General features: G+C 47.0%; 2 protein-coding genes across 2 annotated transcripts; one reads left to right on the forward strand and one right to left on the reverse strand.

Annotated features, from left to right (window-relative positions):
- Positions 1–8,839: 8,839 nt before the first annotated feature.
- Positions 8,840–11,947, reverse strand: LOC123151225 (uncharacterized). Its single transcript, XM_044570970.1, has 7 exons — positions 11,741–11,947; positions 11,105–11,464; positions 10,456–10,630; positions 10,134–10,362; positions 9,634–9,776; positions 9,480–9,545; positions 8,840–9,380 (listed from the first exon to the last, which is right to left on the reverse strand). Exons 1-7 carry the CDS (start codon positions 11,797–11,799, stop codon positions 9,327–9,329), a joined length of 1,086 nt encoding a protein of 361 aa, XP_044426905.1. The 5' UTR covers positions 11,800–11,947; the 3' UTR covers positions 8,840–9,326.
- Positions 11,948–12,012: 65 nt separating this feature from the next.
- LOC123153110 (uncharacterized) lies at positions 12,013–13,278 on the forward strand. The gene has a single exon (XM_044572392.1). The coding sequence runs from the start codon at positions 12,013–12,015 to the stop codon at positions 13,276–13,278; it is 1,266 nt and encodes a 421-aa protein (XP_044428327.1).
- The last annotated feature ends 5,913 nt before the right edge of the window (positions 13,279–19,191 follow it).

A 19,191-nucleotide genomic window follows, 5' to 3' on the forward strand; every position in this document is an offset into this window, starting at 1 on the left:
CCGGTTTTGTCTATAGATGGGACATTCTTGACAGGGAAATACAAGGGCACACTCATGATAGCAATGGCACATGATGCTAACGATCAGGTGTTGCCTGTGGCATTTGCTTTGGTCTCCGTGGAGAACCAAGACAGCTGGGAATGGTTCATGAGACTTGTTAGGAGCACGGTCATTCCTCTGAATAGGGTGGTATGCATCATATCCGATCGGCACCAAGGCATATTGAAGGCCGTGAATATTCATATTCCAGGGCATGCGAGGCTTCACCACCGATGGTGTATGAGGCACTTCGTTGCAAACTTTTACAGGGCTTGTAAGAACAAGGATCTTTGCAAGGATCTTAACTCCGCATGTGTAGCCTTCTCCGTTAAGTCATTCACGACACGCTTGAACAAAATCTATGAGAAGGAAGACGAAGGTGGGAAAGATTTCTTAGAAAGGAATATTGATGAGAGACACAAGTGGTCACGGGCATGTGACGAAGGAGGCATGAGATATGGTGACATGACAAGCAATCTAGTTGAGTGCTTCAACTTTGTCTTGAAGGGTGCCCATCAGTTGCCGGTGACGGCAATAGCGGAATATACCTTTTACAAGCCGAATGAGTATTTTTTTGAAGCACTCCGACGAAATCGACAAGTTGATTGCTGATAGTGAGAAGCCTCCCAATGAAATTTATCCGAAGAAGGTTGCCGAGTGGCTGGAGTTTTAGAGAGACAAGTCAGCCATCCAGCGAGTCACTTGTTTCGATAATGTAGAAATGAAATACCAAGTGGATGAGCCAGGTGGGACAACTAGAGATGGACAATCATATGGTGGTTGCATGAATTCAATTTGCAAACTCATAAGTTAACATGGGCGTCTAGATTCCACCCTTTTCTGGACGCATCGCAGTGGCCAGAGTATCACGATCCTAACATTAGGCCCGATCCGGAGATGATGGTACAACCCAAGGGTAGAAGGAGAACAAAGCGATACAGGAATGATATGGATGACCTCATGAGCACCAGAGAATTTGGTAGTGGACATTTCATGGAGCCACATGATAGGAACCAATGCGGTGGTTGCAATGAAACGACACACAACAAAAGGACTTGCAAAACAAACAAAACTTCAAAAGGGCACAATGCTTCTTCAAGTGGTGGCCGAGGTTCCAGTGATGGCCTTGGTGGTGGCCGAGGTTCCGGTGGTGGCCGAGGTTTCGGTGATGGACTTGGTGGTGGCCGAGGTTCCGGTGGTGGCCTTAGTGGTGGCCGAGGTTCCGGTGGTGGCCTTGGTGGTGGCCGAGGTTCCGGTGATGGACTTGGTGGTGGCCGAGGTTCCGGTGGTGGCCTTGGTGGTGGCCGAGGTTCCGGTGGTGGCCTTGGTGGTGGCCGAGGTTCCGGTGGTGGCCGAGGATCCAGGGGTGGTCGTGGTCGAGGACGAATTACCGGTGATGGTGCTCGTGGTAGGGGTAGAGGTTCGGGTGGTGGTAGAGGAGGTTTCATGGGTAGACGCCGTGGTAATGCTAGAGGAATGTTTGGATACCTAGATGGACCATTTCCGTACGTGGCTACATTTCATAATTATTTTCATGTCTCCCAATATTATTTTCATGTTGTTTTTGTCCTTACTAACTAATGTCTTGCAATTTTTCATAGGTATGGAGGCTTCTCAACCCAACAAGGCAACCATGAAGGGGCTTGAGGATGGCGAAGGTGAGATGGCGGGATGGTGGGAGAAGGCTGCGAAGAAGCTTAGAGAGGAGGATGCAGCCAAGCTAAAGAAGAAGAATGAAGAGGAACTTGAGAAGAAGAGGAAGGAATTAGAGAGAGCGAGAAATGCGATGTATGCTAGGGAGCAAGCGTTGGTGAGGAAATGTGAGGAGGCACATACAAAGCGTCAAAAGGATTTTGTAGAAAAAACCTTGAAGCTTTGGGCAATTGCAGATGAAGAAAAAGAGAGGGATAATCAGATATTCATGGAGAGGGTGGTCAAGGAGGCTCACCTCATAAGGAAAAGGGAGGAGGAAGAAGAAGAAGAGAGGAAGAAGAAGAAGGGAAAGGGGCCTTGCTCTACACAATAGAGCAATGATGTGAACTGTGCCATGCTTTGGACCTTCGTGTGCATTTCATCTTAAACCTTCTTGTTGTCTAGACTCCTTTATGTGGTGAACTATGTGTACTCTAAATTGCTTTGGACTCCTCTATGTGTACTCCTTTATGTGGTGAACTATGTGATGGCACAATTGTTTTGGACTTCTCTATGTATACTCCTTTATGTGATGTCACAATTGCTTTGGACTCCTCTATGTTTACTCCTTTACGTTATGTGGTGAACTATGTGTACCACAAAAGGCTTTGGAGTTTGTTTTGACACCCTGTTATGACAGCAACGCCAAACAAATGGGCGTTTCTCTGTACGCCCGAAACACCAACGACCCTGGCGCTTCCACCCTACAACGAAACGCTCTGCGTGGCTTGGCGTTTCTGGAAGACAGAGGCTGGTTGGGACATGTTCACTAAACGTTGCCGCTCACCCCAGAAACGCCAATGACCATGGCGTTTCCACCCTACAACGAAACGCTCTCCGTGGCTTGGCGTTTCTTTAAGACAGAGGCCGGCTGGGACATGTTTAGGAAACGTTGCCGCTCACACCTGAAACGCCATTGTCCTTGGCGTTTCCAAGCCACAGAGAAACGCCATTGTCCTTGGCGTTTCTTCCCTGTTATGCAGAACACAGCAAACCCTGCTGCCCATGTCCATTCCATCACAGATAGCAAAGGTACAACAACAATTTTCACAATATAATGCCAAGTACAGCAACAATATAGCAATGAGACATATTTTCGGCAACGAACTTAACATGATCCAGCTTACATAATAATTACCAAGTCTTGCTAACATAGAACTAACAAGTCCATCAGACATAAAACATAACAAGTTCATCACATATAGAACTAACAAGTTTACTCCATCTGAAACGCTCACTACATTTCTAGTTCACCACATATAGAACTAACAAGTTCGCATTAGTCATCACTTCACTTTTTGCCTCTTTTTGCAGCCATCTTCCCCCTGTTGACGTAGCCCTCTGGAGTGTTCTGCCATCCAGGACGTCGGATGGTTCTTGAGCTAACTCGGCGTGCTTCTTCAGAAGGCTGAGAAGGTTGAGTTGGCGGTGGAGCATCTTCCATCTGCGAAGCCCCAAGCTCCACATAGTCCGGATCCGCATCGTAATCTGTCTCCTCCTCTTCATCTTCCTGTTCATCAATCCGTGCTCGGCTCGAAGAAGCACCTGCTCGGCTGGAAGATGGACGAGCAGAAGAAGCACGTGCTTGGCTCGAAGATGGACGAGCGGAAGACAACACATCCATTCTATACTGAGCACGTGCACGCACATCCGTGGATGAACCGCCATGGCAAGAAAGTAAAGCGGCTAGTGTTCGACAACGATTCACAACCTTCTGCAAAGGCAAAGACATTGACATGTAAATATGCAAAAATAGTTCACATGACACATGTTCATATTAAGAGGGCCTCTAACCTGTAGAGTACTCCTAACGAGAACGTCTGTTTCTCTACCAGGTGCGCGGCCAAGCACCACATTACTATCATTGATACATCTCCATAGCTCCGTGCCCTGAATAAAACTTAAGTGACACACCACTCATGAAGAAATGTCACATGTTCAAAAAAGAGACAAAAAGACATACCACTCGGCCATGCAGAGGGCCATAATCTAGGTGCGCTCCAATGGTCTCCCTAATAGAGTTGTTGAATGCACCATCAGCAGCCTCACTTGGCATTACTTCCAAGCAATCGGCACGAGTCCAAGCACCCTTAAGGATAACTCCGTACTCTTTGCGAAGCCACTCCAAATGCCTTAAATATGCCCCCTTGTCGTTGTTAGGTGTGTGATCATCTTCAACTCAGGCATTCCTCTGAGCATTCCACATGTCCACCCACATAAGATGGTGATCCTCCTAATTAATGACATTCTTGTTGTGTTGCCAGCTCGTCCTACAAAGCATGAGAAGTATCAGTATCATTTTCATTTTTCCGTGGTTACACATTGATCAACATATGGTACAAGAAACTCTCACCTATGTAGCACCACACTTGTCTCAACATACTCCGGCGGGGTGCGTTGTTGTACTCCAAATTGCTTTGAAACACGATGTGGAAGATGCCACTCCACCGCAAAAAAGCATATCATGGGGCAACGCACACGCCAAAGATGTTGGTCACGAAGGCACATATTGCTCAAAGGGAACTGCCTAAGTACCATGTACGTCCTCCAATTAACCTACATCACAACATGTCGCTAGCTCATGCACAACAAAAAAAATCTGTAATGATGGCAAGGCATTTGATAATTACCTGGTTGTAAGTAAGCATGTCAAGCTCACTTATGTATGCCTTGTACCGCCCCATGGCGGCGATACTCGACACTTGGACAATAGCCCACGTGTATGCGATAGTGGGATACCGCTCCCCATCCCCGTCAAAAGGCCACTCCCAAGGTTCTTCCGGAGCAATGGTGAAGTTACGGCCCACAGGGATACGCTCCCACATCCAAATCTGTAGGGCCCAAACAAAACCACCAAGACAAGATTTCGGCTTACTCCTCATACATGCTCCGTCCAACTGCACATTTGTACACACATTAAACAATCACATGCAAAAATCTCTTTCATATAATGAGAATGCATCAAATTATCATTACCTGACGGTACACATCCCAGTTACGAAGAGGGTCCAAGAACATCCACGAGGCTGTGTCTCCCGTGCCGTCAGGTTACACCACTTGAGTCAAAAGATTCCATAAGTAAGCCCTGGCGTACCTCTCCACAACAGCCGGACTGGCATTCTCTGGGCACTCGTAAAAATGTTCTTGTAGCCACGAGAACAAAACACCAGATGGCCTAGGATCCTTCTTTGTTTCATGAATCCACGGGGGAGGTTCAACACCAACCAAACCTGCAACCCTTTGTCGCCACCCCTCAGACCTCACCTTCCCGGTAAGAGCCCTGCCCTCGATCGGAAGACCGGAGATCATCGCAATATCCTCCAAAGTGACGGTCATCTCACCAAGAGCAAGGTGAAAAGAGTGCGTCTCCGGCCTCCAACGGTCCGTAAGGGCGGTAATGGCCGTCGAGTTCAGCCATGGTGGTGTGCCTTTAAAGTTGAGCACAAACTGGAGAAGATCCATTCTTCTAAAATAAGGCTCGTAGCGACGGTCATACCTCAAGGACTCACGTGGGTTGTGGCCTCTCAAACGAAGTACTGGAGGAACCTACAAATAACACACGCACAATTTATATACTTCTCTAAACTACTCACAATATGAGAATCAACAATGTAGATACATAATTACCTTCCCCTCTTTCCACTAGCACAACACGATGCTTCTCCTCGTAATAATCATCAAGGCCGAGATATTTATCCGGCTCAAACATCCTACAAAATAAGGTCAATGGATTTGTTATGATATATGCTTAAAATTATGACCGCATCATATACAAAATCGTGTGAGAACTACTACAAATTATCCCAAAGATACAAATCACGAACGACATTACCAACACCAATTCTTTTCAACCTATTTTATCCTAAAGAATCTATCACAACTAATTATTAACAAATAATAGGTTCAACCTAATCCAAAAAATGGTCTCTCTCTAAATCCAATAATAAATAAGTTAACTAAGAATACTTAAACACAAGGAGTATATGTCTTCTTTCTAAACATAATGTAACCAAAATATTCATCAAACAAATCACTAATGACTCATCTTAGGGTTCCACCATGTTTGAAAAAATGCATCTACAATAGCCAATCTTGACTGAAAATAAATGGAGGATTGGGAAGAGAATACCTCAAGCAACTCGGGGATGCTCCGATCTACTCGTTTTGATGATCAAAATAGCAGATCTGGGGGAGATTTGGTGAAGAAGAGGGAGGGGGCGGCCGCCAGTTCGTCCTGGAACCAGAACTGCTCGACCGGGGGAGTGGGCTGGGTTAGGCCCGCGCGGCCCGCGCGCGTTACTTAATCCTGGTCAGAAACGCCAAGGACCTTGGCGTTTCACGCGTGCCACATCAGCGAAAACAGCGGGTTCAGACTGACTATGGGCCAGGGCAGAAACGCTAGCTGCCTCGGCGTTTGCGTGTTGGCTTGGAACGCTAGCTTGCTCGGCATTTCTATGTTGGGTGGAAACGCCGCGGACCCTGGCATTTCTAAAAGGGTCAAATCGCGAAATACTTTTTCGTCGAGTTCAGTTTGTGACTATAAACGCTGACAAGGTCAGAACAGTGATTTCGGCCGCGACTAGATGGGTGATGGGTGGGCTAGAAATTCAAATCTCTCTTGGTTTCTCCCAGATCTGATCGTGAACTGGGTTCCGACCGTAGAAGATTGTGAGTTTCTGAATTTGATCTAACATCTCGATCAGGGGAGTAGCTTCTCGCTTTCATCCATGCCCCGATCGAACATCGAGTCCAATGGGAACTTGTCCGAGGTCCGATCTGACATGGCCTCGGGCTCTTCCTCGGCCAGGCTAGATGCTTGGTCCGTAATGGCAGTGGCCGGCTCCAGACTCAAGGTCAGATCCGAGGTAGGTATCACACCGTCATTTTGGGCTAGGATTTATTCCAAGGCCTGGACAGGTGTGTCTGTACGATCCTCGATCTAGTCTGACACCCATCTTGAAAACACAAGTTCACCACGAGAATCCGTGGTGTATTCCAAGCTTTCAAGTCTATCAATCTGTCCTGGAGCGAATCTCTCGATATGGTCAAGGTGGCCAGTTGAATGTGCATGGAGGGTAATGCTACCGAAGACAAAAACTATACATGAAAAAGGCCAAGCCACAGCCGATGTGATCATCGATCTAGAAATGCCATCGGGTCGCTTTGACTACGCAGAGAGACTTGAATGGGCTACCAATGTTGAATTTATATCCAGAAGATCTCGGGTAGGGGGTCTTGTTCTAATAGCCTTGACACATGGTAACAGGAGGCACCGTGTTTACCTAGGTTCGGGCTTTCTCGAAGAGATAATACCTTACTCCTGCTTTGATTGTATTGTTGTGGATGAGGTACAAAGTACAGGTGAACTACCACGAGATCGTATGTGAATGTGTTTGTCCGTCTACGGCCCCGGCACCTCGGTTTATACAGATACTAGGGGTGCCTAGGGTTACACATAAGTTGGTTGCATCTAGGAGCAAACTTGCCAGAGATTATCCCTAAACCTTGGAGTATGCGCCAAGTATTTGGGTTGTTCCTTCTTTGTGTTCTTGGGCTAGACAAATGAGGCCCACCAGTTGATGAGCTTAGAGGAGGGCCCTCGGCCCAGCACAAAGGATAGGTAACTGACATGCCGAACACCCCCTAATTCAGGACTCTGTCGGCTGGACAAAGGGTATATGAATTTTATCTGAATAATTTGCCATGGTCATTTGCAATGAGCAATGATATTGAAAGAAAATTGCAAAACAGATTTCTCTCACTGTTACTTTGAGTGTATTTTTCTCTTGCTGTCTTTTAAGGAAATAACAAGCTTACCTTTTAGAAAACAGCACAAGGAGCGCCCGACTTTGAATTAATAAACCCAACATAGGCAAATGTTAAGCGAGTCTTACACTATTACATCAACCGGCCCTTACTGGCCAGATGAGCAAATTGGCGATCACAAAACAAGGTACTACTAGTTCGAACGAGCTAACGTACAGAAAACTATCTTCATGAAGAGGCGCTTCTATGGAATGCATGAAGACGTTCGATCTTGCACAAAACTTCAGAAGCAGCATCACCGTCCTCCCTCTTCCCCAGAGGACACCACTGTTAAAAATAAAGGACCGTCTAAAAATGTAGTTAACATGGTGAGAAGGAAACATTTTTTCAATAGTCATCTTATTACGAGTAGTCCAAAGCGCCCAAGCTAAAGCACTAAATGTACGCCAGGCCAAACGGCGAGGCTGGCCTCAGGCAGGCAACACGGAGAAGCATTAGAGCTTCAGTCATCGATTGTGGGTTCCAAGTGTCACCAAAACATTCTCTGACATAGCTCCATAGGAACCCGACGAGGGCTCATTGGAATAGGATGTGATTGACATCTTCTGAAGATCCACACAAAGCACAACACCTTTGCCGGACCGTGCCATTTTTTTGTAGATGAAGTGCCGAAGGAAGACGGTCCAAAGAGGCACTGTTGTAGCCCACAATGCTTTAGCAAAACACACTATAGGGCCTTGGGCTAACTTAACGTGTAAATATTTAACTGTGAAGTTTCCCGAATCTTGAGGTCCCATCTGATCAAATCTTTATTCGTGGAAAGCGAGCCATCCAAGAGAAGACGCAGACGAAAGAGAGTGCAAAAACCCAATGTTGACATTGCCTGTGGTAAACACCTTGCTAACAAGGATCTCAAGATCCGACACAAAAACAGAAAGTGACGGGAATTTGGCGCAAAGTGGCTTGCCCGAAATCCATGTCGACACCCAGAATTTAGTGTCACGACCGTTCCCTACAAAGAATCTCACGCTAGGTTGAAGATTTATTTGCACTTCTCAGTCCCATTTCAGATTATTATTTTTCGAAGCCGCCCCCCTCTTTTTTCCAGATTTGAGAACCCTTGGTTCTACAGGTAAAGAAAGATCCATTGAGAAAGTATTTAGCTTTAAAGATACAGGCCCAAAGGCCATGTTCATTCTGCAATCTCCCAAGTCCACTTAGTCACTAGGGCCAGGTTGATCTTTCTAGAAATGGAAATCCGTAAACCTCCCTGGTATTTAGGTCTACAAAGGTTAGCCCATCTAACCATGTGGTATTTACGTTTCTTAGAAGAATCCGCTTCCCAGAAAAAGCAGCTCTCACTTTGTCAAATTTCATGTGCGCTTCTTCCCCTAAGATAAAGAGACCCATCACAAATGTTGGGATGGCGGAGAGACAGGCGTTGGTGAGCGTAAGTCTAGCAGCAGTGGACACATAAGTTTCCCCTGCCAAGCTACCTGAGTACGGAATTGGGGAGATTGAACGTTTAAAAGCTTTCCGTTGGCAAAATATATATTTGCAAGTGGGTTGTCATGTTTGCACAATCTTAAACAACAGCGTAGTATGCACAACAATACCTTGGAGCCTAGCTGGTACCAATTGTATTTCTCCCTCCTCCCCTGGCCATTAGAATTTCTACAGAATTCCTATCTTCCAAATTAGTTTGAGGCAAATAAAAAGGTGGAGTAGGCCGCTTCAATCTTCCACTCCACCCTGCTGATTCGCTAATGGTGTTGCATGCTGAGGGTCATGACTTTTTTTTTGGCTGGAAAAAAGCTTCGGCACGCGGATCATCTTTGAAGCGCCTTCTCATTTTCTCCAAAAAAAGTAGGATCATCAAGGCACTAAAGTAAGTGAATTCACAACAAGCAGGGAATAATCAGTCAATTATCAAACCATGGTACTAGATTAACACTATCCACAAAAGATATACTGTATATTACCGCGTATATACGCTTTACCCTAGCCTCCTCCTTAGCTTGCAGCCTAGCTTCCTCCTCGGCGTCCAACTATAAAAGGAGGGGCAATGCATGTAATAAATAGTTAAGCAATAGAAGGTTGGACGTACTCACACACACCATAAATAGATCATCATACATTCTCATCAGAGCTGCTATGTTGAATATTAGTGTCACCACCGTATGGCAAATATGGATCCAAGTGACCACCAGAGTATTCATCAGCATCATTAGGGTGCTTCAAGTTAACCCTTTTGTTATACGTACAACCGCGGCAGTGACCTTCATTCAATAAAGGAGACAGAGGAGACAAGTCATTTACTACCACATACAAACAGCCAACTAGAAACAACTACATGAAAATAACCGAATAACTGAAATGTAAAAAAATGTGTGCAATAAGTCACTATGCATGGCTGTGCAGATTGAGATATTAAAATTGTTATTATAATGTATGGATGAAGGAAAACATAATAAAGGGTCAACCGAACAGTGTAATATGAAACATGTTTACAATTACTCAGTTATTACTCCCTCCGTCCCAAAATATAAGAACGTTTTTAACACTAACATAGTGTCAAAAACGTTCTTATATTCTGGGACAGAGGGAATAGTATATAAGGTGAGAGTATATAATACCATTATCATTAGATTTAAGCATGTAGAAACAGCTGAGCGCAAAATCTTTATATGGTCCTCCAATATGTGTGATTTCCGCAAAGAACAGATTATCGGTGCCACTGTGAAATTCATCATCTCCTTTAGCCCTTGTAGTGAAATTGAGATGATAGTACCAGTCGTACTTATGGGGGCTGCCCTCACAAACTGACTGGATGCACACGATATCTTTGAGTTCATATGCGAGATTCTAAAACAGAAAGCATGAGTCGTATCAGTAACTGTTAGATGAGTAAGATAACAAATAGAGTGAGGGTGTGGGCGGGAGGGAGACAGAGCAGACCCCCAAAAGATTGTGGTCCTCGTTATATTTGTCCAGTAGAGCTTGAACCAATAGGCGTGTATGGTTAAGCCTTTCGGGTTCTAATAACGACTTTGAAAGCTTCTTCCTTGTACCATCAGGCCGGTAAAGAGCCCGCCTTGTAACTCTCTCGCTCCAGGACATCCCATCTAAGCACCTAGTTAAGATCAAAGCATGCTATTTGATAAGTAGATTGTATTACACTTCCTGAAAAATGGAGAATGCAAAGTGATTTGAAGTACTCTGTCAAAACGTGTCTAGGCCAGCCAGACATACTGTTAGGTGAATTAGTTGTAAATAGGCATCAAACAACTGCCAGGTCTCTTGAGTTAGGTCATGGTAGTTTGTGGCAGTGGTAGTAATAATGGTACTACCAGTGATCAACAAAATCTAAACTACACTGGACTATTTGCAAGCTTAGAAGTCTAAGTCCAACCTGTCAGCTTTCCGACAGTCTAGTTTGGGTAATTGTCCTTTCGCTGATTCGTGCTCTAGAAATTGTGATAATCTTTTGTGGCCAACTCACAGAAGCATATGGATATTTGTTTTTTTGAACACAATTGCAAGTGTGAACGCACAGAATAGGAGACATCAAGTGATGGTAATCTAGAGCAGAGCAGGGAAACTTTACACGTTCTTATCCCGCAGGTCATCGAGATGGCGACTGATAGCATCATCAGCTTGCTGTACGCTCTGGAATGGCCCACCAATAGGAGGGTATATGTGGACTGATCCCCGGAGATCAGTTCTGATGATAAATGTCTTGGCCCAATTATAAGGTCTCCGGGACGTGATGGCCGGTGTCCCAGGACTAGGAGACAAACGCCCAGGTGGTGGCGGCGAGAGCCCGACGCCTCTCTCATCAGCAGCTACTGTCTCCACCTGCGGGCAGGAAGAGGAAGTGGCAGTGACAGATGATTCCCCCAATGTTGCAGTGTCGAGAGCCTCCTTCAAGAACAAGATGTCTTGCGCCGCCGACGCCTCTAGGCTCCTGAAGTACCCCCCAAAAAAAAAAAACAGAGCACCACATTATCTCAACTTATACGAGATAATAATTCGCATTATCCGTGAGGCGCTACAGAACAATATATGGGTAAGCTGGTAAAAGTAAAACTAGCCCGAAGTAGGGCCGAGCAATCGGCCAGAAATCCGACTGAAATTACGCAGTGATCTATGTAGACGAGAAGAGAACCCTCCCTCTGCAACCCTGCAACGAAACAATTTATACATCCCCATCCAATTCCAAGCTCGATCGCGACGGTCTTACCGGGGTTCCGTCCGGGTGGCGAGGCGCACTTCATCGTCGACGTTTCGGCGGGTGGCCATGGAGGTTGGCTTGGCGGGGTGGAAGAGGTACCGCGGCACTAGGGTCTGGATCGATATTGCTCGTTGGGCCGAGGGGAGGAGATCGGAGGATTCCGTTTTCTTCTAACTAAAAAGCGCAAGAATTGATATTCCCCGTATGTATCGGGACTCCGTTTCTGAGTTCTTTTCCAAGTTCTCCTCCGACGCCCTGACGTCGCCACCGCTCCAGCCCTCATGGCCTCATCTCGCTCGCGACCTCCCCTCTCTTCCATGTTCATGGCTCGCTGGTGGCCATCAGCCCTTGCGAGGGGAGCTTCCCCGCTCGTGGCGGCCTTCATCAATCCAGCTACTGCCCGTAGTCTTCCCCGATTTCCTCGTGGATCTCGGAACATGGCCGCCGTCAGTCGAGCACAAGCCGATGATGAATCTGGTAAACCACACAGGCGACTGCCCATCTCTTCTGGTAAGGCTATTACTGTTTCCAAGGGCAACGAAAATGGTAACGTCGCCGGTTGTGACCAAGATCGGAGCAGCGCAGCCGAGGATCTGACGGTTGAAATCGTTTTCAGCGAGGAGGACGGATACGCCGTGAATGACGTGCTCGCACAAAGCAGACACCGTGATGGTTCTATATACAGGGGTGTGGATTCACTTTGGTGGAAGAGAGAGTATCGTATTGCGGACCGTACAGAGACGCGGCTTGAGGCAATGGCATTGTCAAATCCCACGAATTGTGTCGTCCTCGATGGAACTTGCATAACTCATGATGCTTTTAGCATGCTGCAATTTTACTCGGTGGAGTTGGCTGAAGTTCCCGTGGATGGTGGCTCAGTAGAGCTGTATGGATACATAGCGGTGCGGGATGATATCGATCCGTTGCTTAATTATGTCGTCAATATTAGCAGGGATGATCCCATCGTTGTGGAGGAGGGTTCTCTCATCAACATGACTGGCCCTAAGCGAGGGACATATATCGCGGATAGTGTTCTAATTGAATATGACATGAGGATCAAGGTAGGTGAAGAAGAAAAATATGACATACAACTGATTGATGGTGCATCAATCATTGGCCCTGAAGGCAATTGGAATCGGCCATTCACATTTCGCATCCCTGGTGATGGTGGTGCGGTCGACATAATTTTATCATGTCTTTTATATGCAGTTGAGGCGACTGTAGAGGTTCCGATATCGGAAGTGCAAAGCAGTTTCAATTTGTCTATGGAATGTTTAAGCAGTGGGTTTAGTGAGGAAATCCGGCTCTTTGATGGTGCGGTTGCTGAATCATGTGGCTTAAAGAGGTCTGTGGTTGTTGTATTGAAAAATTCTTCGATAGATTTGGAGTTCAAGGTTGTTGCACTGTCATCCAGTTCCGACCACCAACATTGTTGTCCTTTCAGGGCTAAAACCCATGGGCATGATACTCAAGAAATAAAGAATGATTTTGTGTTAATCTCGGTGAAGGTGACTTGGTCGACGTTGCCTGGTAACTTATCTGACTAAGGTTTGTCCGGCGGTATTTTTGTGTCTGTGATTAGCAGGCCAACAGATTAAGAACTTCGACAGTCTTAGCGTCGTGGGCTTGTGACAAACTTGGAGTGTAATCAAACTATTGTAGTAAGTCATTAATTACCCTTTTGTCATTTCCTTGTCCTTTTTGCACTGGTGGTATTCCATCCATGTTACATTAGTGTTCCCATCAACTCCAACCATGTTTTGACATGTAAGCAAAGCTACTAAATAAACATCTTTGTTAAATATATGTCCATGTGTTCAATATCCATGGGTTAGTTGGCAATTTCATGCCGTCTATTAAGTCTTACTTCTTGGAGGATTAGCTTAGTTGTATGCTTTGTTTGGGAGAAGTGCTTCTTTTTGCTATACAAATACTATTAAACTCGGTGGTTAAACTCGTCGGAGCATGGTTAATATTGGCAACGCATTCAGCCTCTGGTATGATAAATTCATCTGTCCCATCATTTATAACCCAATTGTGAACAATGCAACAAGCTATAACAATATCTACTTGAGTAGGATAGCAGAAAAATGGCTTGGCCTCATGAAGGATTTTGAATCTCCCCTTGAGTGACCCAAATGCACACGTAGCGGTGGTACAAAGCAAAGAATGTCTATGGTTGAACAATTCCTTCTCATCCTGAATAGGATTGTTTCCCCACTCATTTAAATGACACCTCACAGCACGAAAAGGAGGCAAGAACCCCGGTTTGGCTCCATGTCCAGCACCAACTAGATAGAATTTTCCTAACATATGAGCAACAAGCACGTTACTTTGCTATACATAAATAGTAGCATTGACAAATGTAGCTACATCAAGTTACCTTGTGGGACACGTAGGCCATTTTGACGTTCTAAAGCATTAAGAAAAACTTGAGCATCATGTGTTGACCCCTCCCAACCAGCTAACACAAATATGAACCGAAGATCAAAATCAACAGCCACCATCACATATTGAATAGCATAGGTCTTTCTACCACGACAGCGAGGCTCCATGTCCTCTGTAACAGAGGCCCATACATGTGTACCATCAATAACTCCAACACAATCCTATTTCATGAAAATTAAATATTAGGATCTAACCAGATTTATGCCTAGAAAATGAGGAGGATGTAGCTCTCACTAAATCTCATACCTTAAAGTATGGATCCCACTCTTGTACCCCCTTGCCAGACACATGGTAAGGCACACATCAGCTGCGGTACACAACATGGCATACCATATCGAGCCTATGACTGAGGCATAGGGGACGACCTTCGTCCTTTTTCTTTCTTCTGCCGTGGTCGAGCTTTCAGTCTTACTCAACTTTACACCTTACAACTCAAGCAAGAACTCCTTCTTTGACTGATCAATTTTGAAATCCTTCAAAATCATTTCAAGGTATGTGCTCTGTGGAAGTCTTATCAGACCTCTTGATCTATCTCTATAGATCTTGTTGCCCAATATATAAGCAGTTTTACCCAGGTCTTCCTTTGAAAAACTCCTTTCAAACAACCCTTTATTCTTTTCAGTTATTCTACATCATTTTCGATCAACAATATATCATCCATATATACTTATCAGAAATGTTGTAGTGCTCCCACTTACTTTCTTGTAAATACAAGTTTCTTGCAAACTTTGTATAAACCCAAAAGTTTTGATCACCTCATCAAAGTGTATGTTCCAACTCCGATATGCTTGCTCTAGTTCATAGAAGGATCGCTGAAGGTTGCATACCTTTTAGCATCCTTAAGATCGACAAAACCTTCTGGTTTTATCACATACAACCTTTCCTCACGAGAACCATCAAGGAAACTTTGTTCATGTGAATGAAGAATCAAAACATCAATTAAATCCTTAGTACTAGATTCCTTTTTTGGCTAATGGATCAAAGTAGAAGCAAAAAACACGAGCCTTCCTCGGTTTGGTCTTGATTTCCACCGATCTGTAAGAGCATCTCCAGCCGTTGCCCCCCCAGGCGGCTCTAATAATCGCCGCCTGGGGGTGAGCCGCCGCAAAAATCGTTCTGGGGGCGATCGGGTTCCCAGCCGACGCCCCCAGGGCCGGTCCCCAGGTGACCGTTTAAAATATTTTTGAACACGTATTTAACTAAAATTCGTTGAAAACTGGAAAAATATTTGGCGAACTGAAATATTTATTAAATTTTGGCGAACATACATAATAAACATAGGAAAAACAAAAAAGGGGCTACAGGCCGAACAACGCCCTGATAAAGGCGAAGTCGCCGCCGTCGTTGTCTTCGTCGTCGTCCTTCTTCTCCTCCTTCACGCCGCCCCTGCTGGACCCTTGCCCGGCATCCCCCTGGCGGACCGGTGGCGGCGGCGCGTCGTCGTCGCTGCTGTCATCGAGGACGACGGCGCCTCCCTCGTCGTGGCCACGGTGCGGAGCGGCGAACCGCTCGTAGGCGCGGCACTGGCGCTCCAGCTCGGTGCGCGCCTAGTCTGCGCGCGCCCACTTCAGGGCCGCCGCGTCGTCGAGCTCCGACTCCGTTTTCACGCCGGTGAGCTCCGTCTTCACGCCGGCGAGCTCCGTCTTCGCGAGGGCGAGCGTCGGCTCCGTCTTTGGCTTGACGAAGCGGGAAGGAGCTGAGGAGGAGGTGCGCCCGCCGCCCTCGTTGATGACGATGCCGCCACTGTGGGTGCGCGGGCCGAGTGGTGTCTCTGCTGCGGGCTCGGCCTTGACGCCGAGCGCTGCCGGCGAGCCGGAGGAGTGGGAGGAGGAGTGGGCGGCGGAGAGGGAGGAGGAAGACGACGAGGAGCCAAACCTCCTGGGCATCCATTGGCCGGCGCGGGGGCCGGGGCGGCGGCCGTGGCAGGATATGTCATCGGCGGGTTGTTGCCGCCCTCTAGTTGCTGGAGGACGGCATGGAGCGTGCGGTCGGGGGCGCCCCACCACAGGCGCCGGCCCTCGCTGTTCTTGGAGCCCCCACCACCGGGGCCCCATTGGTGGCCAGGCGCTGCGCCTCCTGGTGCTGAAAGTACGCCGCCCACGCATCGTGGTTGCCGGCGGCGTACTGTCCCGCTACTCCGGCGTCAGCGAGGCCTGCACGAGGTCCACCTCCTCGGCGAAGTAGTCGGCGCGGGCGGTGACTTCGCGTAGCGGGGGAATGGGGACGCCGCCGGTGCTGACACTCCACCCCCCCCGGCCCGGCGCGCATGTCGGGCGGCGCAGGGATGTTGGCCTGGAATAGGAGGTATGCCTCCCATTCCTGCAGCGTGCGGCGGCCGAAGCCATTCGCTACCGCCCTATCACTGGGGAACCGCTCCACCATCGAGGGAGAGAGGAGAGTATCGGGAGGGTGTTCGGCGCATAGAAAGCTCGGCAGCGCACGGGGAGAGAGAGGAAGAGCTCGGCGGGGTGCGGCCACCAGCGAGGGAAGGCGCTTTACATAGCGGCCGGGGGGTGGGCGCCGCGCCGCGCGGTGTGTACGCGTGGCGGGAGGCGTTGCGTCGGCGCGCCGCGCCACCCTCGCCGCCCGTGTGGAATCAACGGAAGGCTGACCGGCGGGCAGCCTTGGCATTGATTCCCCGCAGGAAACCGAGGTGTTGTGAGGACGACGAGACGAGTGGCTGACGCGGCGGGCCCGCGGTGAGTTCGCGTCAAAACCGCTCGCCCCGGCGCTCTCAGACACCCCCCAGAGCGTCGGGTTCGGCCTGGATCCGCAGCCCTAATTTCGGCCCAACCCGATAAAAAACGATCTTCTAGAGGCGTGGCTGGACCGATTTTTGTTTGCTGACGTTAAAAAACACCTGGAGAGGGGCGTGTTGGGGACGCGGTTGGAGATGCTCTAACAACTGAATACTTGACCAGACGGAGTTGTACGTATCTGGCCTCGTAACGGAGTTGATAGGTAACTCGAATGTAGCGGGGTGGTCGTGCTCGACTGGGGCGGCTGAGTGCGGCGTGCTGGAGGTCGCTGCAGGGACGGCGACTTGGCGAGACCGCGGGCGACATGGTGAAGCGGGCGGGCGTCGGATTCCGCGCTAAGTCGCAGGGACATCGATACGTGGTGGAGCCGGCGTATAGAGTGTTGCCGGAAAATTTCCGTCCTGTAGGTCCCGTCTAGCTCCAGATCGAGGAATGCAAGCTGTACTAGTATTCCTTGATCCGTGCGGCAGAGAAAGTTAAGCTCTTTTCCGGATCGAAGGCACCCTCCGGCCAGCGGCTTCGTGCTGGCAAGTTGCAACATGTAAGCGGCAGATCCGGTAGTAGCATTTGCAGGACAGAGCGGTGTGACAAGAGGCACTCCAGCTTAATCTGGACGGCGGTAACGGACACGGTGACAAATCCATGATGAAGCGACACCGACCAACGTGCTGGAGGCGAAGCGGAAGCGAGGGATCCGTCCGGCGGCTTGGCGCAGAGTGCGGCAGAACGCGCAGCCGATCAGCATCGATTAGCGGCGATGAACCTGGCTCGGATTCATTTAGGGTTTTCTGGTCTACGCTTTGTTCCTCTCCGTTTATCCGTGATGTCGATTACAATTCACATATATGATATTATAGGGGTAGGGACCTTCTGATACTGTCTTTTCAAATAGTCCACTTCTTATACAAATAAGATTTCTAGTCGGTACAACTAGTTTTCGGGATAGAGTCCAGATTAAATTACTAACCACGATCTTATTCGTCTGTTAATGGATTCTACCCGTTATGTCCCTGAAGCACGTGCTTGTGAGTAACACGTCATAATAGAATGTAAATTTTTCTAATTACATAGATCAACATTAGGGTTGTAATCTGACTATACGATATAGCTCTTTCCAATAATTACTGGATCCGAGTAGTCTTTTTAATATAAATAATATATTGTATCCATTGATAATCGACCAGCTTCCTTAAGTATATACTTCCTCCATTCCATAATATAGTGCGCTCACGCTTCCTGAGATTTAAATTTGATCATAAATTTAACCAATGAGACCAACTGAGGTGGGAGCAAAAATTATACCACTAAATTTGTACCCGCTGTAGTCAGCCTCGTTGGTTAAAATTACGGTTGAATTTGGATCTCGGGAAACACGAGCGCATTACATTATGAAATGAAGGGAGTATTACTTAAGCACATGTATAATTCCGTAACAAGGTATTCCAAATATTAACAATTCCAAGTAATTTGATTGTAGTTGTAGGACACATAATTCCAAACACTGCATGCCAGGACGTTGCCGTTGTACTCCCTTCGTTTCTTTTTAGTCTGTATATAAAGTTTGGTCAAAGTCAAGCTTTGTAAAGTTTGACTAATTTTATATTAAAAAATATCAACATCCACAATATGAAGTCAATATTATCAAATGCATCATGAAATGTATTTTCATACTACATAGTTTTAGTATTGTAAATGTTTATATAAATTTGGTCAAACTTCGTGTAGTTTAACTTTGACCAAACTTTATACGCAGAGCAAAAAGAAACGGAGGGAGACTCTCTTCCTCTCCCATTGTACTTTTTTTTGGATTGGTTTGAATTGGTTATCACATACGTTGCCGTTGTATCGATCTCTATGCACTGATCCCTCTTCTTCCGGAAAAGAATTTTATGAGACCAGGTCTCACGTGAGACTCATCCTGATGGATAACACGTGGCATTCACAAATCATAAAGCATCCCGCACCCCCACTTAAAATCGGGGGAGGGGGGGAGGGGGATTAGATGCTTTGTGATTTGTGAAGTGCCACGTGTCATCTATCAGGACGGGTCTCACCTACTAACCGTGAGACCTGGTCTCGTATAATTTTTTTCCTCTTCTTTCCTTCCGCTGTTAGATTATTGTACTATTCAACCGACTTCTTCTGTTATCTCTACGTAGTAATAGGATCAGTAGCTGAGGTGCGTCTATTTGTTCTGTATACAACCCCAAGTGGAGGAATACAATACATGTGTTGATCTCAGTCTAATTATTC

The sequence above is a fragment of the Triticum aestivum genome, chromosome 7A, assembly GCF_018294505.1.
Source record: "Triticum aestivum cultivar Chinese Spring chromosome 7A, IWGSC CS RefSeq v2.1, whole genome shotgun sequence".
Lineage (NCBI taxonomy): Eukaryota > Viridiplantae > Streptophyta > Magnoliopsida > Poales > Poaceae > Triticum > Triticum aestivum.